Source organism: Musca domestica, unplaced genomic scaffold (genome assembly GCF_030504385.1).
Source record: "Musca domestica strain aabys unplaced genomic scaffold, Musca_domestica.polishedcontigs.V.1.1 21, whole genome shotgun sequence".
Classification (NCBI taxonomy): Eukaryota; Metazoa; Arthropoda; class Insecta; order Diptera; family Muscidae; genus Musca; species Musca domestica.
Genome location: NW_026712258.1, coordinates 5,044,090 through 5,071,628, shown reverse-complemented (window position 1 = coordinate 5,071,628; position 27,539 = coordinate 5,044,090). Strand labels below are relative to the sequence as shown.

General features: G+C 35.7%; 2 protein-coding genes across 2 annotated transcripts in view; one reads left to right on the top strand and one right to left on the bottom strand.

The window, feature by feature from the left end:
- The window catches only part of LOC101892363 (aminopeptidase N), a 766,723-nt gene that overhangs the window by 438,222 nt on the left and 300,962 nt on the right, over positions 1 to 27,539 (top strand). The window lies entirely within an intron of this gene.
- LOC131802456 (uncharacterized) lies at positions 577 to 8,571 on the bottom strand. Its single transcript, XM_059122798.1, has 3 exons — positions 8,395 to 8,571; positions 8,106 to 8,196; positions 577 to 1,498 (listed from the first exon to the last, which is right to left on the bottom strand). Exon 3 carries the CDS (start codon positions 1,492 to 1,494, stop codon positions 598 to 600), a length of 897 nt encoding a protein of 298 aa, XP_058978781.1. The 5' UTR covers positions 1,495 to 1,498; positions 8,106 to 8,196; positions 8,395 to 8,571; the 3' UTR covers positions 577 to 597.

Sequence of the window (27,539 nt, the reverse complement as noted above, 5' to 3'; positions counted from 1 at the left end):
ATAAGTTTGATGTTGGGGAAAAGAACAATTATGGTTCTTTATTTAGAATTCAAATTGGAAAATTTGAACGGCGCTTACCAATAACAACAGTTGTGATTGTAGGTTGGTTTACAAGTGATTTTATTGAGGAAAAAGGAAAATTGAAAAGCCACAGATAGGACACAAACGGACATTTTGAGTAATTGAGCGACACAAACAAAAGCAAAGCTTGTGGATCGACTCGAAATTTAGGAAATAGAATTAGGGTTGCCAGATCGAAGAATTTCGTATTTACATCACCGGCCCCCTTGCAGTGCGTCTGCAATGGAAAATAATCAATTTGATCCGTGTATGTCCTGGTCTGGTTACAAAAGCAATGGAATGAAAATGAATTTAATTTAATACTAGGATAATTTTATGAAGATGACCAAATACATATGTAGGTTTCTGTCGTCAGACCACATAGAATCAGGAACTCGCACCTGCTTCGGAACGTACAAGCTGAAAAGGAAAGTTTGTGCTTTTTGGGGAAAGAAAGACAATAGTGCATTCTAAGGAATTCAACAATTTATTAATTCAACTCAGGCAAAATTTTTAAAAACGAAAAAATTGACATGTTTACGAACATAGCCCATAGATGGCCCACCCAAAAACGGTACTTTGGGCAGTTGGTAACCCATTCCTGGCATACACCCCCTCCGAAATTACTTTCGGGTAGATATCGACGCCTATGACGATATCTATTCCCGATGACTGGTAAAATTTCGGATCAGCCAAGAAAAGATGGGGGAAATTTTTTTTGAAGTCGTCGGGCAGGGATTCGGCTGGCGTCTTTGTGGTGATCCGATTATCCACGCGAAAGGTGCCCTCGATTTTCACTTTGGAGTCAAATCTTGAGAACAGAGTCAATTGGCACACTGTCTCCTCTCTTAATGTCAAGGTGTTGACTTTAATTTTCTCCACAAAGCTCCTCGACACACGGCTTACTGGAGAGGCGGAATCCAACAAACATCGCGCCACATTCTTTGCATCTATCCTTACCAGGACGGTGGGTAGCAAAATGGTCCGATTTTGCTGGATCAGGGATGTGAGAGATCCCTTCGGGTTATGCGAAGTTGCTGAGGACGATGAAGGCCTGTTTGGTACTCGCCGAGCTTTAGAGGTTGATGGTCGCGGTGAAACCGACCTAGATTCCGATCGGGACTTAGGAGATGGTGGAAGGATTTGGGCCCGCAGCTTTGGATCCACGAGGAGCAGTGTGTGGTGGTACTTGTGACAGTGGCGACAGCCGGTGTCACTGAAACACGAACCATGGGAATGGTCCAGGGCCAAACAATTCACGCAATATTTGTGCTTGCGCACCACTTCGAACCGTTCCGTCATGTCCATATCCAGGAACTTATGGCACCGACGTAAGGAATGGGGACGCTGACAGAGCCGGCACAAGAATTTCCCATTTTGGTATGGGGCTTTGTTGTGGTTGCGCTGACCTTTGGGGGCGGAATGTTTGGGCATGGTTCTAAATAGAATGCGGACAAAAGGACAGAGAAGGGAAAGAAGAAAATATGAATTTAGTGGCTTGGAAGGACGACAAGCTTAGTGATAGGGCGTGTAATAACCCCTTTTTGAGTTATAATATCTGCAACACGGATATGATGATCGGAACCTTGATAAGTCTTGCAAACTCGACCAAGGCGCCAGGAATTTGGCGGAAGATTATCATCATAAATTGCGACCAGTGTGTTTTCTTCAATGTCCTTCTCACATGTTTGCCATTTATAACGCTTTTGGAGTTCTCGGAGATATTCAGTCTTCCAACGAGCACAGAAACTCTGATGGATTGCTTTTAGTCGCTGCCACCTGTTGATTAATGAAATTGGACTGTCTTCTAGGTGTGGATCAACAGGGACTAAAATAGGCGTGCCTATTAGAAAGTGGCCAGGAGTTAATGCGGCAAAATCTGTTGGCTCAGAGGAAATAGGAGAGAGAGGACGAGAATTCAAACAGGCTTCAATTCTGGTCAGAAGCGTTAGAAATTCTTCGAACGTAAACTTGAATGAGCCGGCAAACTTTTTGAAATGGGTTTTGAAACTTTTAACCCCGGCTTCCCAGAGCCCTCCCATATGAGGAGCCCCAGGCGGAATGAAGTGCCAGCTAAGATTTTGCACGGAATAATTAGAGATAACAGCGGAACGAGAAGCTTGAATAAACTCTTTCGCCAGGACTTTGGACGCTCCCACAAACGTTGTACCATTATCGGAATAAAGATGTGCAGGACATCCTCGTCTAGAGACGAATCTATGAAATGCTGCCAAGAAGGTGGAAGTGGAAAGATCGGACGTTGCTTCGAGATGTATTGCTTTAGTGGAAAAACATACGAACACACATACGTATCCCTTTGTTATACGGCATGAGCGTCCGCAATAAGTTTTAATATCGAAGGGACCAGCAAAATCTAGTCCAGTGCGATAAAATGCACGAGTAAGCTCTGTACGTTCAGGAGGAAGAGCAGCCATTATCTGTTTCTGACAGCGCTTCTTATACAGGATACAAGGCTTGCATTTATGGATAGAAGCTTTAATGAGGTTCTTGACTTTAGGAATCCAATACTGGGATCTTATTACTCGAAGAACTAATTGATTTCCTCCATGTATAGTGATTTTATGAACAAAATCAACATAAAGCCGAGCAAATTTGCAGCTGTATGGAAGGATGATTGGGCGTTTCTCCTCGTATGGAATACTTGGAGAAGAATCTAATCGCCCACAGGAACGGATTACACCATCGGAGTCTAGGAATGGATTTAGACTTAAAATGGAACTTGATGGTGAAACTTGCTGCTTGCAGGATAATGCCTTGTACTCATTAGGAAAATGAAATTTCTGGTACCATTTGATCAGTAGATTTCGCGCCACAAGTATTTCAGAACTGGAAACAAGTAGAGTATTCTCGATGAAATTAGCGCGAAGTCGTGGATGTGTTCGGCGGAAGAATCGATGAATATACGCAAACACTCTAAGCGAACGTGGATAGGAAGAAAAGTTTTCAAGAATATCGGCGGAATCTTCGAAGTATGAAAAGTGAACCTTCAGGGGTTTACGTTCCACACACGTTTCTTGAATATGAACACGGTCTGGCCATCGGTTTGTGGATTCCCGAAGCCAAGAAGGTCCGAACCACCATAGATCATTTTGAACGATGTCTTGAGGTGACAGACCGCGACTTGCCAAATCAGCAGGATTTGATTCGGACGGAACGTGATGGAATTTGGAAGGGTCTACCACTTGAATGATAGTGGAAACTCTGTTGGCTACGAATGTTAACCAATGACATGGCGGTTTGGAAAGCCAGGAAAGAACTATTGTGGAGTCTGACCAGCAGAATACGGAGTAGTTGGGAATATCGAGCGTTGGGAGCAGTACGTCGATCATTTCTGCCAGTAGGACAGCTCCACATAGTTCTAGTCTTGGAATAGACAGTGTCTTCACTGGAGCAACTCTTGTTTTGGAATACACCAGGTGGGTGAATATGGAGGTACCGTTAGCTATTCGCACATATAAAGCGGCTGCGTAAGCTTTTTCAGAAGCATCGCAGAATCCATGAAACTGAACTTCAGCAAAGGGGACATATTGGAGCCATCTCGGAATTCTGACTCGATCAATACTTGAATAGTCGGATTGAAACCTTTTCCACTGGTGCAAGGTGCCTGGACTTATGACTTCGTCCCAACCAGTACCATCGGACCAAATCTGCTGCATTATTATTTTTGCCACGACAATACATGGCGAAAGCCAGCCAGCAGGATCAAATAATTTGGAGATCTGAGAAAGAATCTCCCTTTTTGTGTAGGAACACGAAGATGGAAAAGGCGTTGTCGAAAAGAAAAATGAATCTGAACGAGCGTTCCAACGAATTCCTAGCGTTTTTGCTGTGCTACAGTCGTCGAAGTTTAGGAAATCACACAACAAATGATCTTTTGGAAGATCCGCTAGAATATCCATTGAGTTCGCTGTCCATTTTCGAAGGGAGAAGCCAGCTGATGCTAGAGCGGTTTTAAGCTCATTTCTGGATTGAAGAGCATCGGAAATTGAATGTGCACCGGAAAGTACATCATCCACGTACATATAATTACGAATTATCATGCTAGCCTTTGGATGGCTACTTTGGACGTCATCAGCTAGTCGAAGCAGAGTGCGGATAGCTAAATACGGAGCACAATTGACACCAAATGTGACAGTTTGTAGCTCAAAATCTTGAATGATATCACCTGGGTGGTTGCGGAAGACTATTCTTTGGAATGGAGTATGATCAGAATGAACTAGGATCTGACGGTACATTTTCTGGATATCAGCGTTGAACACATATCGGAAAAATCGCCATTTGAGAATCAACGTGGTCAAGTCATTCTGCAATACTGGACCAGTATGCAAAAGATCGTTGAGACTTCGACCATTAGAAGAAGCAGAAGATGCATTAAAAACCACTCGAACTTTAGTGGTCGAACTTTCTGGCTTAAAAACTGCGTGGTGAGGCATGTAGTAATGGAAGGAATCATTGTTACAGCTCGGAGCTTGAATTAAATTCATGTGATTTAGTTGTATGTACTCGTCTAGAACCTGGTCATACTCTTTCTTCAACTTTGGATTTCGGATTAAGCGATTCTCATTACGAAGGAACTGTGAGAGAGCGCTTGGGCGGGATTGTCCAAAACGAATTGTATCTGGAAATCCATCCTTGAAAGGAAGGCGAACAATATACCTGCCATCTTCATTTCTTGATGTAGTTGACATGAATAGACGCTCGCAAAGTTCATCGGATTCGGAATAAAATCTTTTCCTTGGAAGATTCTCCACCTCCCAGAAACGACTAATTTCTTTATCAAGAGAAATCTCGCAGAAATTGGAGATCACTATGGATGATGGAGACGGAGTGGATGTAGGTATTGGACCCGTGAGGATCCATCCAAATATGGTCTCTTGGCCGATTAAAGAATCACAGAGATTAGGCTTTAGTCCGGATCTCATGATTTCCGGAATGAAATCACCGCCTATCAACAGATCAATATTGGAGCTCTTGTAGAAATGTGGATCAGCAAGATTGATATTCGGAAGCAGAGAAAATAGTGAAGGAGGCAAGGTATGCGACGGAAGGTTTCCAGATAAATGTGGAACTACAAATGCCTGGACCGAGACACGTACGGAATTATCAAATCTTGAACATAGATTTAAGGAACATGATTTTCGAACGGAAGCAGCAGTGGTATTATTAAGGCCGGAAATCTGCACATTCGTACGCTGGTATGGAAGTTTTAATTTATTGAAAAATCTTTCGGAGATAAAGGTTCCCTGAGATCCAGAATCAAGCAGAACACGTGCTGGATAAGAGACTCCCAGGTGTAGCACATTTACTAACGCAGTCCCCAATAAAACTCCCCTTGAACTTGCAGAGAAGCAAGATTGAATGACTCCGTTCCCAGAACTAGTGGACTGTGAGGAATTAGGAGTGAATGGAACAGAGTTGGAGTTCAAAGTGGAATTACTGTTGGAGGTGGAAGGAAGAGTGGGTGAATGGACATGAACATGAAGCATTGTGTTGTGTCTCTTTTGGCACTCAAAGCAATTGTTTTTGCTAGTACAATTTCGTACGTGATGCGTTTTCGAGAAACAATTGAGGCACAGACCTTGTTTCTTTACCTCGGATGTGCGCTGCCTTATGTCCATGGCAATGAACTTTGGACACTTCCGAATGATATGTGAAGAATTCGCACACAATGGACATTTCGGAACCGAAACTTTAGTCTGGAATGAACTGCATTTTGAACCTTTTGAATGTGAAATGGATTTCGCTTTACTTTCATCAGACTTTGGATGGTTACGCATCTCGGAAACGGACTCAAGTGTACGATACCGATTGGTGAGAAAGGAGTCAAGGGTCTACCCACTTTGGAATAGCTGTTTTATCAGATAAACCTTGTTCCCACAGGGTCAGAGTTGAGTCTGGAAGACGATTGGAACAGAGAAATACAAATATCGGATCCCAACTTCTAACATCGATCTCGTACATTGCAAGTGTATCAATACAGGAGTTGATATCACGTTGCATTGACATAATGGCACTAGCTGATTCGGATTTTAAAAACGGAAGATTGAATAAAACTTTCAGCTGACCATTCACAAGAATGCGCTTATTTTCGAAACGGGAACATAGGTTCTGCCACGCTAGCTGGAAACCTTGATTAGTCAAGGGAGCTCTTTGGACTATATCACGTGCTTCACCTTTAGTCTTCTGGGTCAAATGGAATAAGCGCTCAACTGGACTGAGCCTGGAATTTTTGATGTACACGGCCGTGAACATGTCTCGGAATGTTGGCCATGACATGTAATCTCCATCAAAGACTTCGGTGTCGCATGGTGGAATGTTAAAAGAATAACTTGAACTATGATCGGGATGGATAACAGAGGTAGGACTTTGGAATGGTAATGATTGCGGAGAAGTTGTGGGTTCTTTTGGAGCTGCTTGAGACTGAAAATCCTCCAGAAGCTGAGTCAACTTGGCTAAACATGTACAATAGGTCACGTACGTACTGTTGTACTTAGCTTTGAAGGTCTCCAACTCAGAAGCAGTATCTTCATCACCATCTTCCTCATCCCCTTCATTTTCCCGATCGATCATGAATCGCTCGAATGAGGATTTCACAGTTTCCCATAGGGACTTAAATTCGGAAATATGAATTTTTATTAATTGGGATGACGTTAGAGGAATATTACCATCGCTGACACCTGCATTAAATGCGACTAGGTGATCTGCGTTACGAATAAAGGAATCCAACGACATAATTTCTCAGAAATCGAAGAAAGATCTGAGACAAGTTGATATTCTCTATGCCCTTTAAGGAAAGAATTAAGTATTTGCAGCCCTTTCAAGAATATAGAGTAGGAAAATATGAAATATATCTGCTTAAATATGGCGAAAATCAGAAAAATTCGGCAAAATTCGGAGAAAAATGGAAAATTTGTATCTACTTTCTATTTGAAAAGCGACCTCCAGCGGCGATAGGAAGTACTAAAAACCAAAACAAGCGAAAAAACTCTGAAAGTATTTTGAAATAACCCAAATCGAATGTCCTTTCGCAAGAAAATTGGGAAATTGTGAATAAACGTAAACTTTCAAGAATATTTTTCAATGTCACGAGCGACCTCTGGCGGAAACAGGATGTACTATTAATAGACCAGGGCTAATTTTTTTCTCGAATATATGGACAGTATATCAAAAGGTCACAAAAAAGTTTAAAAATTTTCCGAAAAAATGTGAAAATTAATTATTTCACAGCTACCTTCTTATATACAGGGCGACACCTAGCGGCGAAAAATATGCACTAAATACCAAGAGGAACAAAGGTGGTTGAATAGTCCCACCGGTATATGTGCGAATAATATATAAAATAATATGTGTCGCAAACTATGAAAAGTGCGACCATATAAACGGAACGACGGTAGGGTGCACGTACAAGCGAAGAGAACACCAACAGAAAAATAACCGATCACTGTTGAGTGGAATGACACAACAGAGCGCTGCTTGTGTTGGCTGAGCGAACGAACGACTCAACAACAAGTGGAAATATGAGTGACTGTATGTAGGTATTGATGTTGTTGAAGAGATTCAGCGAGGGTTCTCTTACAACAACAACAATAATAATGAAAAAAAACAAACAGCTATGGATAATAGAAAAAATGCAATATTTTCGCGGCAAAACGAAAAGGAAAAAAAATGAGAAGAAAACACACTGTCGCGAGTTAAGAAATAGGCGAATAAGAAAATTAAATAGGAATTTATATTATTGAAAATTGAAATAATAAATGAAATATCTCTTCACTTTATTTATTAAAATCTTAGAAAAATATGGAGAATTATGGGAATATTTAATATTGGATTTGAAATTATTCGAAATTATACTGAAAAAATTAATAATTTTCGAAATCTAAATAGAAACACTGTGCGTTAGATAGAAAAGAAAAAATCAAATTGCCGACGGCAAAACACACTTTGACTAACGCACTCAAGTTTAATGTGTTTCTTTTTTTTTATGCACTATTGACGTTCACTGGATAATATAAGCACACACTTACCTTGATTTTAGATGAAAAATGGAAATTAAAACAGCAATAAAATCCGGTTCGAACAGGACCAAATGAAAATGCCAAAATTGTGGGTATTTTCCTAGAAAATGCTGGATTGTTATTCTGCTGTTTGTGGACAGAAAAATATTCCTTGGAGTAGAAATATTTTCCTCTCGGTTTGGGATTGAAAAAATGGAAGAAAAAGAAATAAAACAATGGAATAAGTTTGATGTTGGGGAAAAGAACAAGTATGGTTCTTTATTTAGAATTCAAATTGGAAAATTTGAACGGCGCTTACCAATAACAACAGTTGTGATTGTAGGTTGGTTTACAAGTGATTTTATTGAGGAAAAAGGAAAATTGAAAAGCCACAGATAGGACACAAACGGACATTTTGAGTAATTGAGCGACACAAACAAAAGCAAAGCTTGTGGATCGACTCGAAATTTAGGAAATAGAATTAGGGTTGCCAGATCGAAGAATTTCGTATTTACGTCGTCGTATAGACCCTAATACATTCGGTATTATTAAGATTTTAACACAATTTTTATTAGGTATTCAGAGTTCGGCAGAATTTACAGTTTTTTATTGTTTATCTTTCTCTGCATCAGTTCCTGCGAAAAATATACTCTCAAACGAACTATGTTAATTTTACCTACCTTTATCGAGCGATTATAATTTTGTTTCTATTAAAAATTCTTATAAGTCGTTTTCAAATATAAAGAAGTATACTGAATACTTCTTTATATTTGAACAAACTGACTCCAATATAAATATTTTCTTTAATAACTTTTTATACCATCCATCATAGTATGGAGGGTATATTAAGTTTGTCATTCCATTTGTGACACCTCGAAATATATATTTTAGACCCAAGAAAGTATATATATTCTTGATCAGCATAAAATTCTATGTCGATTTAGCGATGTCTGCGAAAATCACTCTAGCTTCCGATCGAAAGGAAGTAGATTGATAAAATTTGACTCAAATGTATATTACGTCTGCTGGACTTTTGGTATTGACAATGGGTATAGCCCCCATATTCTGTATTTTGACGATTTTAGCGAACCGGAATTGTTTCAAATTTGGTATTTGAAGTTCGAAGTGGATACAACAACATAGGGCAGAAAATTGTCTGTGCAGGTTCACGTCTTCGTATAGCCCCCATGAAACTGTACCTCCCGATATTCGGTACTTTGTTGATTTTAGCGACATTATTCACCGGAATTGTTTCAAATTTGGTATTTGAAATTCGTATCGAATACTACAGCCTATGACAGGAAATTGTCTGTGCAGGTCTACATTATGGTATAGCCTTTATTTAATAGTGCCACCATATAATGATGAGTTGGCGATTCTTTATACCCTCCACCAAAGTATGACGGGTATATTTGTCATTCCGTTTCGAAATATACATTTTAGACCCCACAAAGAATAAATATTCTTGATCAAAATAAAATTCTATGTCGATTTAGCAATGTCCGTTCGTCTGACCGTCTGTGGAAATCACTCTAGCTTCCGAACGAAATGAAGTGGGTTGATAAAATTTTACTCAAATGTATATTATGTCTGCAGGACTTTTGGTATTGAAAATGGACCATTTAGGTCCACGTTTTAGTATAGCCCCCATATAAGGGTACCTTCCTATATTCGGTATTTTGATGATTTTAGCAACATTATTCACCAGAATTGTTTCAAATTTGGTATTGGAAGTTCGTAATGGATACTACAGCCTATGACAGGAAATTGTCTGTGCAGGTCGACGTCTTTGTATAGCCCCATATAAATCTGAAACGATTTCAATATAATTTTGTAAAAATCTGTATATCTGAATTGGTGGTAACTCCGATTCTGATGCTATATATCCAGTTCCCAGTGGAATTTCAGCCTATATGTAGCCTGTGTTACTTTCAGGCCATGCTATTTTTATCTTATAGGAAATTATGTTCAGCAGTTTTGAGCCTATAAATTGCAAACAAACAATCAAACGTACAAACATCGTAGTTGAAACAAGATTTGTAATTTTTTTAAGTTTTTAGAAACGTTGTGATTTGAAACACTATATTCCAAAAAGTAGGCATGGTAAATTGATCTTTCCTCTAAGTCTGGGTATGACGAACATTCGTAAAAAAATATCCAACTAACGACATTTGGTTTGTCAGTTGTATGTTTTAAAAAGTAGGCGTGGTCAGTTCCTTAGCCCCCAAATAAATACTTAGTGTTGGATGGAAAGTCAAGAGTATCTCGTGTAATAATTTTCAATCCGATATATTCATTATCATTCGGATTTTAGATAAATCGAAATAGTGGGAGTAAAAGTAGGCCTGGCCAATATTATTTTTTATTTAAAAACCTAACTCGGGGTATGGCGAACGTTTGCACAAAAAATTATGCTAATCGGTCCAGTCGTTCTCAACTGATTCCATTACCAACGAACAACAATATATTTTTATATAGTTAAAAATATATTGATATTTTTTATTTTTATATTTTTCTTCATTTTATTATTTACAGAATTTATTATTATATTTTGTTGCTTTTATTAGTTTTATTTCAATTAAATATTAATTTATGATACGTTCAGTACGTTCAGTGCCGTTTTGGTAACTCTCTGCCAAATTCGATCGGAAATATTTCTGTGTATTGTGTGAATTCTTAACCTCCTAACCATTAACTCATTTAATGGGTCACGAAAAAAATCTTGCACATTCAAAACTACGGCAGCAGGAAAAATATATGCAGATAGGGACTTTTTTCTCAAGTGTTTTTTTAATCGAGTATACTCTTGTTATTTTTTGCATAACGCACAATCGACCATTTATACTAATGGACTATTTGCCGGCATTTTTAATGGAATGTTCTGCAATTGCAAAACTAGTAAACTATGGAAGTACAAAATCGACGTAAATTACTAAATATATTGTTGAGAAAGCAAGAAGAAGATACAATATCTACATTGCAAAATGTTCATTAATTGTGGACTGGTCCATAAAAAATGCATAGTCCTTGTTGTGCGTTATTTTGATCCCAATTTTGGAGTTCGAGATCAATTCTTGGCCTTACTAGAGGTTTTCGAAGGAGATGCTGTGTCAAATTATAATTTAATTAAAGATTCTTTTGAATTATTTAATACTCCTTTAAAAGTTTAGGAATTTGTAACACAAGATAGATTTTATTCGAATAATTTTAAGAATAGTAGAGCAGTGGTATATTGTATGCATTCAAAATGTTATATACGAATATTTTGTGTTTCTAAATAAAAGTAAAATTATGTCAAGAGTTTAAAAACGTATTTATTGTAATATTTTAGGATATACACAATTTCTATGTTTTTTTCGATTGAACTACCAACACGTAAACATGTCACCGTGAGCAGGAACATGCTAAATTTAGTCCGCATACACGAAGAGTTTGTTCTTGGGATGTATTAAATGTCATAGCAAATACCAAGCGTATTCCCTGTAGTAATCGTAGCATCAACTAAATTGTTGTGTAGTCCTTTTATATTAACTTTGTCATTCCCTTAGCAACTCCTCTAAATATTAATAAAAGACCCTAAAACGTAAATATATACTGGATCAGCGCGAAATTCTAAGACGATCTAGCGATGTCGTCTGTCTGCTAACTTTCGAACGAATTGAGATAGAAGGCTACAATTTTGCATCCATGCATATTTGACCAGTATGCAGATTAAGTTCGTAAATGGACCATGTCGGTTCACGCTTTCGTATAGCACCCACATGACTGTACCTCGCGATATTCGATATTTTCATGATTTTAGCGACATTGTTTACCGGAATTATTTCAAATTTCCTATTTGAAGTTTGTAATGTGCAGGTCCACGTCTTCGTATAGCCCCCATATAACGGTAGCTCCCGATATTTGGTATTTTGATGATTTTAGCAACATTATTCTCCAGAATTGTTTCAGATTTGGTATTTGAAGTTCGTAATGGGCACTACAGCCTGTGACAAAAAATTTCGTAACCAGTCTCCCTATAACAGTTTTCATTTAAGTGGTAGTTTCCGGAAGTTTTTTTGAAAAATTTCTAGTTCCTTCCAAATGGAGGATGGTATTAAAAGTTCGGCCCGCCGATCTTAGCTGCTTTCTTACTTGTTCCTGGTTGCAAAGTACCATAGCAAAGCGATATAGGTCTTAGTAAAATAATATCCGAATCTGAACCGGTTACAATATAAATTGTCAAAATTTATTTTCAGATCAAATTCCGTCACACATTCCAAATTTCATTGAAATTGGAGATAAATAGTGTATTAGGTGCATCAAATATATGAAATCGAACGAAGATGTATGAGGAAGCTATATGGAAATGTAAACCGATTTCTATATAATTTAGCAAATATATTTTTGTACCGAATTTCATTACATACTTTTTGCTTAAATTGAAGATACATACGCGTTTTGTGCATAAAATCGCCCGAAATATATATATGGGAGCTATGCCTAAACCTTCACCGATTTCAATATAATGTTTTGTACTAAATTCTGTTGGTTATTCCAAATTTCATTGAAATTAGACATAAATATCCTGTTTGGAGCATTAGATATGTGAAATCGGCCGAAAACCTATATGTGAGCTATATCCAAATCTGAACCGATTTCAATGCAATTTGGCCAATATATTTTTGTACCAAGTTTCGTTACATATTCCAAATTTGAAGACTGTATCTATAACTGCATAAAAAAATCTAAATTATTTGGAGTTACCTCCGATTCTGAAGCAATATCCCCACTTTCAAGTGGAATTTCAAAATATTAAGTAGCCTATGTTACTTTTAGGCGATGCTGTAGCATATTTGGAAATTTTCTGGAAAATCTGTTTAGCGGATTTTAATTCACTAGAAGTTCTGGGAATACGACTTGAATATATTACAGAAAAATGAATAGACAAACCAAAGGTTATTTCTTAAGGGGAGGGTACACAAAAACCTTTTTTATTGATTTAGGACATCGACTAACTTCTTCGTAAATCTTTTAATCTTCTACGGATGATTTTTCTTTCCACTTAAAATGTATATAGCAGATTTTACAAATTCTGCCCATAGCGACTTTGAAAATTCAACAAATTTTTTGGAGTTCATAAATGTTCTTGCCATCTCTACAAAGATTCTGTTTTCCCTTTCAGCACCACCGTTGTATTGAGGAGTATTTGGAGCACTAAATCTTTGACATACTCCATGTTTCGCAACAATTTTCTTGACTTCTGCATCGTTAAATTCACCACCATTATCCCCAAGCAATGTTTTTAAAGTGTGTCTTTAGTTTCTGGAATGGCATCTCGGCATCTCTACCAATCACATCTTTGTGATTTGTTCTTTACAAGATAGCCATAACCACTAAATATTTATGTCGCCTGAGCAAAAATCCACTCTGTATAATGTTTCATTCGGCTGCGTGAACATACCACGCATCACAATGTTTCACCGTCTTCTAGGCATTGTTTAATTTGGTAGAACATGAATTATGCCCTTGCCCATTGCATTTAAGGTCTCTTTACCTGCTACTTGTATAGAACGTGGTGTTTCTTTGTAATCGATAAAGAATTTCTTTGAATTTGTTACGTGCCTTGTTGCCCCATTATCAATCCACCAATCATTGGTAGATATGCTCAAATTAACTTCATTCGACACAGAGTGATAGGCAAAATTTGAATGTACCCAATGACAATATCTTACTTGGTATTTTGATCTGTTATCCATTTTCTGCAATCTTTAATCCTTGCTGTAGTGACAAGTTCCGCTTTTGTTTTCATTTTTAAGATTCTTCTTATTTTTCGTCATACTATTTGTAACTCATCGACATTTTTATTTTAGACCTAACAAAGTACATTTATTCTTGATCAGCGTAAATTTCTGAGACGATTTAGGCCTATCCATCCATCCACCTGTTGTAATTACGCTAGAGTGAAAACGAATTAAGATAGCTCTCCATATAACTATACCCGCCGATATTCGGTATTTTGATGATTTTCGCCACATTTTTCAATTGAATTGTATAAAAATTCACACAAGGAGTTCCTTCAGTTCCCATTCAACGCTGCCCACAGATATTCGGTATTTTTGTTCAATTTTAGAGACATAATTCACATAATTTTAAAATTTTTATTTTAATTATCTGAAATTCCACACCAAGAGTTCCTTCTGAGTATTTTACCCCTAGATGACAAATGTCCATATAGGTCCATAATATTGTATATCCCCCATATAAAGGTACCTCCCGATATTCGGTATTTTGATGATTTAAGCCAAAATTTTCAATGTAATTGTATCAAAATCCACACCAGGAATTCCTTTGGTGTAATTTACCCAATCGTATAGCTCCCACATAACGGTTCATTTAAGTGGTATTTTGTAACGATTTACTTTTTTATTTTTTTTTTAAATCTTTCATATGGTAAAAGTTATCAGAAGTTATAAAAAGTTAATAGTTATATATACATATAATTATGTCGTAATTGGTAATGAGACAAGTATGTTCTGTTTTTTTTTTTACATCCACCATACATAGTATGGAGGTTATATTAAATTCGTCATTCTGTTTGTAACTCATCGAAATAATAATTTTAGACCTTAGAAGTATATACTCTTATATGTCCGTCCGACTGTTTTAATCACGCTAGATTCAAAATAAATTAAAATAGGAATGTACAATTTCGCACAAATGGATGGGTTATATCGGTTCACGACACCGTATAGCCCCCATATAACGATAACCCAAATGTTCGCTATTTTGGTGATTTTAGCGACATTTTTACCGGAATTATTTTAAATTTCCTATTTTAAGCTCGTAATGGGTACAACAACCTATGACGGAAAGTTGTCTATGTAGATCCACGTCTTGATATAACGGTTTTCTTTGAGCGATATTTTTTGACGAAATTTTTCAAGTTCCTTCAAAATGGTGGAAGGTATATAAAGTACATATTTGTAGAAACATCACTTTCTGCAATCCATTTAAAAAAGAAAAAAAATCGTGCAAATCTTAAATAAATGATCTTCGGAAGTTACTTTAAATTGCTGATGCAGAGCTTGCCAAATATCATAGGCACATTCTTTATCCATTACCTTCATGAAAACGTCATCCGTGATTGTGTTTGTGATCAGACTCTTGCATAGCTGTAATAACTGCATTTTTATATTCTTTTTCTTGAGCGAAAAAAGCATCCAATAAGGGCCTTTGTAAGTCGTTTCTCAACTATACCTCGTAGAAATCTAGAAGATCCTTGACCTTTCGCTTCCAAATTGGCCAGTCTGACTCACCACATAAAGGCTTTATGTTTTTGCAGAATTCCATAGTCAATTATTTTCATTATGTAACCCCTCATATATCTTTATAGCGGAAAAAATAATAAATAAATTTACATAAACATAAATATCAGGAGTACTGTGTTATTAATCCACTACAAATTATTTTTTTTATATAGTAAATAAAAAATTGTTATACTCTCCACCATAGTATGGAGGGTATATTAAGTTGGTCATTCCGTTTGTAACACCTCGAAATATACATTATAGACCCCACAAAGTATATATATTCTTGATCAGCATAAAATTCTATGTCGATTTAGCGAAGGCCGTCCGTCTACCCGTCTGTGAAAATCACTCTAGCCTCCGAACGAATTAAAGTAGATTGATAAAATTTTGCTTAATTATGTCTGCAGGACTTTTGGTATTGAAAATGGGCCATGTAGGTTCACGTTTTGGTATAGCCCTCATATAACGGCACCTCCCGTTTTGCATTTGAATATTGTAATACCTTAAGACAAATGTTACCTATGTCGTCGAATAGCAGCTACATTCGGTTTTTTTAAGATTTTAACAAAATTTTTAACGGATTTTATTGTTTTTGAGAATTGCCAAATTCGTTCCAAATGGTGGAGCTTATTCGGGTTCGGCCCGGACGAACTTACAGCTTGTTTTTTCTAAGTTTCGCACTTGAATATTGTAATGGCTTATGACAAAAGTTACCTATGTTATGTGTCGTCGTTTTGACCCTAATATAACAGCTATTTTCGGTATTTCTACGATTTTAACAGAATTTTTAACAGATTTTATTGTTTTTGAGAATTGCACAAATTCTTTCCAAATGGTGGAGGATATTCAAAGTTCGGCCCGGTCGAACTTACAGCTTTTTTACTTATTATAATGTAAATGTACTGACACTTTGTTACCATGTTAGTCACGTTTTAAAATATAGGGGTGCCCTTTGTTCTCCTTCATACAATGTTAAGTCCGATGAATCTTACTGAAATGAAAACTCTTTTGGTTTTGTTGGGGAAGCCGCAAAATGCGACTTCCCCTTACTTTATTCAAATTAGAACTGAACTAATATTATCTTACAAAAATTAACTTAAGGTAAATGAAAAATAAAGTGAGCGTGTGAAAACGCTTAGTTAGCATAATGCACGCTTACTATCTCGGAGCAGTGCGGACAACACACCTCAATAACGTGAGGGTGTAAAGTTACCTTCTGAATGTATTGTAACTTGAGTAAAAGCATACTATTAGTTGGATACAGAAGGTATGCCAACTTGGACAAATATGTAAACCAGTATGATACGTTGTCATACGGAAGGTATGGCAACATGAATGAATCAAACACACTATACCTCCCTTTTTAACAAAGAATAATCAACGGTTTAAGTTGATTATTCTTAGTTGAGTTTAATTCATATAATTTTATAATTCATGAATTTTATTCACATAAATTTACAATTAACAGTCAGTGCTGGCATTATTTAAAGTTAGTTCTGGTTAATTTTAAAATTACATTTAATGTTTACAAGTTACTCATATTTTTTTTATAGAGGCTAATGCTTACATATATATTTAACTTTACTTATTAAATACGGTTACAATTTTTATTCTATATTATATTTTTTGGTAAAAAAATTATTACATGAGAATAACGAAAAATAGAACATTTGTTTTTGACTTAAGCGATATTTTAAAAATATAATTTATGGTTTGTAAAAATCATAATTAATATAATTTATGGTTTTAAAAAAATCAAAATAATTTTATAAAATTTTGTTGTGAGATCTTAAATTTTAATTTAATTGATTTAATATGTTTTTTTTTCATTATTTTACATATATACCTATTTTTTGTTATTAATTAATAGATGTATTCTTATATATTAGTTTACTAAGTCGAATTGAAAAGTTAAATGCTCTAAAGTAGATTTAGATCAAAGTATGTTTATATATATTATTACTATATATATTATATTATTATATTTTCATAGGTACTGGCCAGTTATCTATGTTTTATGTAAGTTTTATAATTTATTGTATGTATATGCTAAATTTATATGTACGTATATTTTAGAGGCAGAGTTATATTTAAAAGGCAGTTAAAAAAAACAGTATTTTCAATATATTTGTTCTTTATTCAAGTTATTGCTTAATGCATTGAACAATTTTAAACGGTTTTTATTTACTTCAATACTTTTTCTGCCCGACAATGACAGCGAGCAATTCCCATTAGAATCGATAATTGTTTCCAATTTATGGCCGCCATTATTCTCTACTAGTACTAAATCTCCTATTTGTACGTGAAAAGGATTAGCCGTTTTGTCATATTGTAATTTATTGGAGAATTTTGATTGAGTAATCATTTTGGCTGCTCGTTGCCTTGCCATTTGGAGTCTGTACTTCACTTCTTTTTCATAAGAGTCAACATTATAAAGTGGATCTACAATGTTAAAACCAAGAGAATCAATGGTAGTCGGAATTTTGCCAAAAACCAATTCATAGGTCAATAACCATGGATTGTTGATGGAGTAGTATTAAAACAGTATGTAAAATATTTAAGCCATTCGTCCCAATCCGTTCGTTCTAATGACACATAAGAACGAATATATTCATTAAATGTCCTATGTGACCTTTCTATGGATCCAACTGTTTGATGGTGGTATGCTGTCGAGGGAGCATGTTTCACATCCAACATCTTAAAAAGTTCCTGCAGGGTCTGGTTTTTATACTCAGTTCCTCTGTCAGTTAAAACTTTTCTCATTGGTCCATATGTAAGTACAAAGTTTTCAAATATTGCCGTAGCTATTGTTTTTTGCCGTTTTTTCGGGTACTGGTATAGTTACCAGGTACTTGGTGAGATCACATATAATTGTCACAGCGTATTCGTTACCGCTGTTTGACTTAATAAATGGACCTATTGTATCAATAACGAGAATATCAAAGGCACTTGCTGGGGTTTCCGTTATACACATAGGTTCTTTCGTCCTTTTAAGGGACTTGTTCTCTTGGCATTTACTGCAATTTTTAACATAGTTTTTGATGTCTTTAGATATTCCTTTCCAACGATATTTAGTGCGGAGTTTTTCTGACATTCTTTTGATGCCAGGGTGACCTCCGTATAATGGGTCATTATGATACGTTTGTAGGAGTTTTCTTTTCTGCTCGTCAGCAGATATTTTCTCTAATTTTGGCGTTAACGCTATTGTTAGTTTCTTTAATAACTGGTTCGCACAGTTTTTGAAATCATTGATTCGAATCATATTGAATAAATCCTCATTTAATGAGAGTTGTAATTTGAATATTCCCTTATTACCGGTTATTTTTTCCAACCTAGGAATGAATTGACTTAGATCAAAGCTTCCATTAGCAATAAGGTCATCAATCTTTACATTTTCTAAAGTTTTTCTCCCATATTTAAGGATACACTTTGGAGTAGTACCAGAGAGAAAAAACTTTAGGCGAACACTTTTCTTTACCTCCTTTGCATTTAGTGTTTCGTAGACCCTAGGAATGTCTGACACGCTTGTTAATTTTTTATCTTTTTGTGTTTGGTCTTTCTTTCTTTTGGTCGTTAAACCTTATCAAGACCGTTTCCGACTGAAGCAGCCCTGATATAATATTTTCGCAATGTCTTTTTATGCAACTGGTAAAGAGTTACCAGTAGTTGCGCGGCTAGTTAAGCGATAATTATAATAAGGTAAATAGTAGGATGCTCAACCTTAAGCACAATGTCATTTACTACATTGGCATTCGGTTTGTCTATTTTAGATTCTGAGCCACCCATTGTTTAACAATGTAAAACCAAGCTGATAAAGATTTTATAGATTTGATGATATTTATGTTTGAGTTGAATTTGTCTGAATGTAATCAATCAATTCAAGTATCCCCGATTATATGTTATCAAATTCGGAGGCAACGCCAAAAATATTGCATGTAAACAAAAACAGAATGGAAACAATAAATATATAAATGTTGTTTTTTTATATAGTTTGCCTTTGTTGTCGTGGTATATATTATATAAATATAAGTGTTTTGTTTTAATTATTTGCATTTAATAATGTATAGGGGTTGTTGTTGCAGTTTTTTGGTTAATACTAGAACTAAAATGTGTGTTGCTGTTGTGTTAAGTTAATATTTAACAATAATAATTTTAAGGGGACATTATTTTTCTGCTAGTGTGGGTGGTCGATATTATCCTTGTTGCACTTCTTAAAAACAAAAGGGGGTTACCTGTTATTGTAGTTGCTTGTTTGTTTTGTTTATTTTCTTAGATAGATTTCTTCGAGAACTCGACAGGCATCCCGCAATACAGCATTTGCGAATTTCTGGCATTATGGTATTTGTTTGTAAAAATTATCTGCAATATACGGAATATGAAGACGAACGCTTTCCTTTTCTCTACTTTTTCACTGTTTTTCCTTCGCCAATTTCGTCCTTTCTTCTGCTTTTTTTATACCCTCCACCATACTATGGAGGGTATATTAACTTTGTCATTCCGTTTGTAACTCCTCGAAATACTCATATCAGACCCAACAAAGTATATATTCTTGATCAGCGTAAAATTCTAAGTCGATTTAGCGATGTCCGTCTGTCTGTCTGTCTGTCCGTCTGTCTGTCTGTCTGTCTGTCCGTCTGTCTGTCTGTCTGTTGTAATCACGCTATCTTTCGAATGAATTGAGATAGGTGGCTAAAATTTTGCACACATGTTTATTTTTCCAGTAGGCAGGTTAAGTTCGTAAATGGGCCATGTAGGTCCACGTTTTCATATAGCCCCCATATAACGGTACCTCCCTATATTCGGTATTTTGATGATTTTAGCGACATTATTCACGGGAATTGTTTCAAATTTGGTATTTGAAGTTCAAAATGGATACTACACCCTAAGACGGAAAATTATCCGTGCAGGTCCACGTCTTCGTATAGCCCCCATATAACGGTACCTCCCGATATTCGGTATTTTGATGATTTTAGCGACATTATTCACGGGAATTGTTTCAAATTTGGTATTTGAAGTTCAAAATGGATACTACACCCTAAGACAGAAAATTGTCTGTGCAGGTCCACGTCTTCATATAGCCCCCATATAACGGTACCTCCCTATATTCGGTATTTTGATGATTTTAGCGACATTATTCACCGGAATTGTTTTAAAATTGGTATTTGAAGTTCGTTATGGGAACTACAGTCTGTGACTGAAAATTGTCTGTGCGGGTCCAGGTCTTCGGATAGCCCCCATATAACGGTACCTCCCTATATTCGGTATTTTGATGATTTTAGTTACATTATTCACCGTTTATTTCAAGTTTCGAATTTGAATATGGTAATGGCTTATGACAAACAATGCCTATGTATGTCCACGTCGTATAGACCCCAAAATAACGGCTATATTCGGTATTTTTAAAATTTTAACAGAATTTTTTAAGGATTGTATTTTTTGAAAATTTCCAAATTCGTTGCAAATGGTGGAGGGTATTAAAAGTTCGGCCCGGCCGAACTTACTGCTTTTTAACTTGTTTTTGGATTAATTTGAATTCTGTTGTTCTCGATGAGAGACAGAAGATTGGCAGAGTGAAAGTGTACAGCTCCTTTTGGTTCTCTTTTAACTTTTCATTCAATACTGGCTTCTGCACATACGTGTATTCGGAAATCTCAAGACCCCGTTTGTTTATGTGGTGTTTCGCTGATAGTTGTTGTTCACAATAGAGAATGTCAGAATCAGTCACATGCAGCTTTTGTTTTATTATGTCAACGTTTTTCTTTTTTTGTTGTTGTATTTAAAAAAATTATATTTTAACCTTGTATTGGTTTTTGCTTCCATTTTTAAGTTATTTTTTAAATGGCATATTACGATTTTTTGTGGATTTTTTAAAGTTGTTTATTTTGTGTTTGAATTTACTTTTTTTCAATTTTTTATCTTGTTTCAACTAGCAAAAAAAAATCGTTTTTTATACCCTCCACCATGGGTAGGAGGGTATATTAACTTTGTCATTCCGTTTGTAACACCTCTAAATATTCGTCGTAGACCCCATAAAGTATATATATTCATAATCAGCATAAAATTCTAAGACGATTTAGCGATGTCCGTCTGTCTGTCTGTCTGTCCGTCTGTCTGTCTGTCTGTCTGTTGAAATCACGATAGAGCACACATTATTTGACGTAGACCTTTGAAATTTGGCACAAGTGTGTGTATTGTCCCTAGGATGGTTGGTATTGAAAATGAGATATATCGGTCCACGTTCTGGTATAGTCCCCATATAACGGTACCTCCCGATATTCGGTATTTTGATGATTTATGCCACATTTTTTCACGGATTTATCTGAAAATTGGTATTTGTAGGTCATGACGGGTCCCTGAGCGTGTGGCAAAACATTGCATGTATAGGTCCACGTTTTGGTATAGCCCCCATGTAACGGTACCTACCGATATTCGGTATTTTGATGATTTATGCCACATTTTTTCACGTATTTGTCTGAAAATTGGTATTTGTAGGTCACGACGGGTCCCTGAGCGTGTGGCAAAACATTGCATGTATAGGTCCACGTTTTGGTATAGCCCCCATATAATGGTACCTACCGATATTCGGTATTTTGATGATTTATGCCACATTTTTTCACGGATTTGTCTGAAAATTGGTATTTGTAGGTCACAACGGGTCCCTGAGCGTGTAGCAAAACATTGCATGTATAGGTCCACGTTCTGGTATAGTCCCCATATAACGGTACCTCCCGATATTCGGTATTTTGATGATTTATGCCATATTTTTTCACTGATTTGTGTAAAAGTTGGTACTTGTGGGTCATAATGGGTCCTAGGTCGTGTGGCGAAACATTGTAATTATAGGTGCACGTGTTGGTGTAGCCCCCTTTTTAACGGTACCTCCCGATATTCGCATTTTAATGTTTTTTGCCACATTTTTTCTAATGTTCTTTTACCCTAGGGTGGAGGGTATTAAAAGTTTGGCCCGGCCGAACTTAATGTTTTTTTACTTGTTTTTCTTATTTTTTCCTTGTGTTGTTTTTAGGTTTTTTTTTCTTGTTGTTTTTTGAAGATTTTTTTATGTTTTGTTTGATATTATCTGAGCAAAGTTTTCTTCTGCTTTCTCATATTCAAATGATTCATTTTTTTTCTTTTCTTTTTTGGCATTCATCTTTTTGTAAATCATTTTTTTTGGTTTGTTTGTTTGAATTTCACATATAGTTGTTGTTGTTGTTAAATCCTTTTTCGATTGATACTTAAACAAGGATCATTAATCAAATCAATTGTTTCTTTGTCTTTTTTTAGCAAACCCGAGGCATTTTTCTTTCTTTTTTCTATTTATAATTTACGAGCTGGCACGGTCAGTGTTGCTGGTCCATAGTTTAAGCGTTTAATATATATAGATTATCCGAAATCACATTATACACGGTGCACCACTTTTGTAGATTTTAAAGTTTTTTTTTTGTTTGGCAGGATCGCCATGAAATGAAAACTATTTTGGTTTTGTTGGGGAAGACGCAAAATGCGACTTCCCCTTACTTTATTCAAATTAGAATTGAACTAATATTAACTTACAAAAATTAACTTAAGGTAAATGAAAAATAAAGTGAGCGTGTGAAAACGCTTAGTAAGCATAATGCACGCTTACTATCTCGGAGCAGTGCGGACAACACACCTCAATAACGTGAGGATGTAAAGTTACCTTCTGAATGTATTGTAACTTGAGTAACAGCATACCATTAGTTGGATACAGAAGGTATGCTAACTTGGACAAATATGTAAACCAGTATGATACGTTGTCATACGGAAGGTATGGCAACATGGATGAATCAAACACACTACATTACATTCCCAAAGGTTTATCTTTATTTTCCAATACACCATGGGGTCATCGGTATGTGTTTGCGTTGCAAAATGAAAGAAAAAGAAAATAAAACACAATATTTAGAATTTTATTTTAATGCAGTAGTGGACTGTATATATTTATTAAATAATTGTTCGTGGCACAACTAAAATTACCTTTTTTACAGAATGTAGGGGTTTAATGCTTTCTGGTCGTGAACCAATGAGTAAGTAATCTTAACGTATTACAAAAGCTAAGATGTCGCAAAGCGGGGTATAAAAAGCTACTCGTTACATTCTGTTACTATATTTGTCTTTGTCTACGAAGTTAACAAAGACGTATATATGAGTAGTGGGCAAAATCTAACGAAATGATGAAAAAGGTACCGTGGGGAAATTTTAAACCGCCTTGCAACATTCTGCTATGTTCCAAAATGATAAAAATATATATATGCATAATTTTTGGTTTTCCTTTTTTTTATTTTCTTTTCCTATATAGGCATTTTTTACTTAAAAAAAATATTCTATAGAAGTTCAAAGTTTTTACTCGTAGTACAAAGATCGCAATTGGCTCGTAGAGACCAGATCTATTAACTTTTTTCTGTAACAAATGACTCGTAGAGTCTAGTGATGAGGGCACGTAGATCCAAAGGCAATTGAGTATTGCCCTTCACGTGCATTTAAATATTATATAGGCCCGATATAATCCAGCCGAAAATAGTGAGCTGGGCCCATGGTAAACCAGGACTCGAATAGGTTTGAGGCTTCATTACTTTGTTATAAACTTCAGGATCTAAAACCATGCAGACCGCTGCAGCCTTATCAAACAGAAAAGTGCTCTCCTAGACCTGCGGACACATTCTCCGAAGGAGAAATCAGGTAGGCTGAGTCAATCACTCGCGCCGACACTGAAAGGCGTTGCGTGCTATCATAAGATGAGGCGACGGAAAACTGGTAGAACCTTTCTGGACCTACAAGTACGGTAGCTTAAGGCTGTCAGCCAATGACCGACAAATTATGCTATGTCCTGCACATTGGTCCAAAAGGGCTCTGACAGGTATCCCTAGCCAATTTAGAAGCAGTTATACCACCATCGTAAACCTGAGCGTAGCTACGTGCTGAATGGCGGATAATGGCCGATTGGTAACTCAAGGCAATTCTCAAAAATAATAAAATCCGTTAAAAATTTTGTTAAAATCTCAAAAATTTCGAATGTAGCTGCTATATTAGGGTCTAAACGACGACATGGACCTGCATAGGTAACATTTGTCATAAGCAATTGCAATGTATCCATTACGAACTTCAAATATCAATTTTGAAAAAATTCCGGTGAATAATGTCCGTAAAATCATTAAAATACCGAACATTAGGAGGTACCGTTATATGGGGACTCTACGAAGACGTGGACCTGTACAGACAATAACCTGTCATAGGCTGAAGCATCCACTACGAATATCAAATCCCAAATTTGAAACAATTCCGGTGAATAATGTCGCTAAAATTATTAAAAAATTAATAATAAAAAATATTTTAGTGATACTGTACCGAAGCACAACGAGAATCGTACTGTACCGCAGTCGGAGCACTAAAAAACGTAGTTTACCGCAGTCGGAGCACCACGAATTGAAGTAGATTGATAAAATTTTTCTCCGATATACGGTTTTTGATGATTTCAGCGACAATATTCACCGAAATTGTTTCAAATTTGCTACTTAAAGTTCGTAATGGATACTACATAATTCACATAATTTTAAAATTTTTATTGTAATTATCTGAAACTCCACACCAAGAGTTCCTTCTGAGTATTTTACCCCTAGATGACAAATGTCCATATAGGTCCATAATATTGTATATCCCCCATATAAAGGTACCTCCCGATATTCGGTATTTTGATGATTTAAGCCAAAATTTTCAACGGAATTGTATCAAAATCCACACCAGGAATTCCTTTGGAGTAATTTACCCAATCGTATAGCCCCCACATAACGGTTCATTTAAGTGGTATTTTGTAACGATTTACTTTTTTTAAATCTTTCATATGGTAAAAGTTATCAGAAGTTATAAAAAGTTAATAGTTATATATACATATAATTATGTCGTAATTGGTAATGAGACAGGTATGTTCTGTTTTTTTTTTACATCCACCATACATAGTATGGAGGTTATATTAAATTCGTCATTCTGTTTGTAACTCATCGAAATAATAATTTTAGACCTTAGAAGTATATATACTCTTATATGTCCGTCCGACTGTTTTAATCACGCTAGATTCAAAATAAATTAAAATAGGAATGTACAATTTCGCACAAATGGATGGGTTATATCGGTTCACGACACCGTATAGCCCCCATATAACGATAACCCAAATATTCGCTATTTTGGTGATTTTAGCGACATTTTTACCGGAATTGTTTTAAATTTCCTATTTTAAGCTCGTAATGGGTACAACAACCTATGACGGAAAGTTGTCTATGTAGATCCACGTCTTAATATAACGGTTTTCTTTGAGCGATATTTTTTGACGAAATTTTTCAAGTTCCTTCAAAATGGTGGAAGGTATATAAAGTACATATTTGTAGAAACATCACTTTCTGCAATCCATTTAAAAAAGAAAAAAAATCGTGCAAATCTTTAATAAATGATCTTCGGAAGTTACTTTAAATTGCTGATGCAGAGCTTGCCAAATATCATAGGCAGATTCTTTATCCATTACCTTCATGAAAACGTCATCCGTGATTGTGTTTGTGATCAGACTCTTGCATAGCTGTAATAACTGCATTTTTATATTCTTTTTCTTGAGCAAAAAAAGCATCCAACAAGGGCCTTTGTAAGTCGTTTCTCAACTACACCTCGTAGAAATCTAGAAGATCCTTGACCTTTCGCTTCCAAATTGGCCAGTCTGACTCACCACATAAAGGCTTTATGTTTTTGCAGAATTCCATAGTCAATTATTTTCATTATGTAACCCCTCATATATCTTTATAGCGGAAAAAATAAAAAATAAATTCACATAAACATAAATATCAGGAGTACTGTGTTATTAATCCACTACAAATTAATTTTTTTTATATAGTAAATAAAAAATTGTTATACTCTCCACCATAGTATGGAGGGTATATTAAGTTGGTCATTCCGTTTGTAACACCTCGAAATATACATTTTAGACCCCACAAAGTATATATATTCTTGATCAGCATAAAATTCTATGTCGATTTAGCGAAGGCTGTCCGTCTACCCGCCTGTGAAAATCACTCTAGCCTCCGAACGAATTAAAGTAGATTGATAAAATTTTGCTTAATTATGTTTGCAGGACTTTTGGTATTGAAAATGGGCCATGTAGGTTCACGTTTTGGTATAGCCCTCATATAACGGCACCTCCCGTTTTGCATTTGAATATTGTAATACCTTAAGACAAATGTTACCTATGTCGTCGAATAGCAGCTACATTCGGTTTTTTTTTAAGATTTTAACAAAATTTTTAACGGATTTTATTGTTTTTGAGAATTGCCAAATTCGTTCTAAATGGTAGAGCTTATTCGGGTTCGTCTCGGACGAACTTACAGCTTGTTTTTTCTAAGTTTCGCACTTGAATATTGTAATGGCTTATGACAAAAGTTACCTATGCTATGTGTCGTCGTTTTGACCCTAATATAACAGCTATTTTCGGTATTTCTATGATTTTAACAGAATTTTTAACAGATTTTATTGTTTTTGAGAATTGCACAAATTCTTTCCAAATGGTGGAGGATATTCAAAGTTCGGCTCGGTCGAACTTACAGCTTTTTTACTTGTTATAATGTAAATGTACTGACACTTTGTTACCATGTTGGTCACCTTTTAAAATATAGGGGTGCCCTTTGTTCTCCTTCATACAATGTTAAGTCCGATGAATCTTACATTCCCAAAGGTTTATCTTTATTTTCCAATACACCATTGGGTCATCGGTATGTGTTTGCGTTGCAAAATGAAAGAAAAAGAAAATAAAACACAATATCTAGAATTTTATTTTAATGCAGTAGTGGACTGTATATTTTTATTAAGTAATTGTTCGTGGCACAACTAAAATTACCTTTTTTACAGAATGTAGGGGTTTAATGCTTTCTGGTCGTGAACCAATGAGTAAGTAATCTTAACGTACTACAAAAGCTAAGATGTCGCAAAGCGGGGTATAAAAAGCTACTCGTTACATTCTGTTACTATATTTGTCTTTGTCTACGAAGTTAACAAAGACGTATATATGAGTAGTGGGCAAAATCTAACGAAATGATGAAAAAGGCACCGTGGGGAAATTTTAAACCGCCTTGCAACATTCTGCTATGTTCCAAAATGATAAAAATATATATATGCATAA

Coding starts and splice junctions, on each gene's coding strand:
- LOC131802456 (XM_059122798.1), bottom strand. CDS start 1,494: ATGCCCAAACATTCCGCCCCCAAAGGTCAGCGCAACCACAACAAAGCC.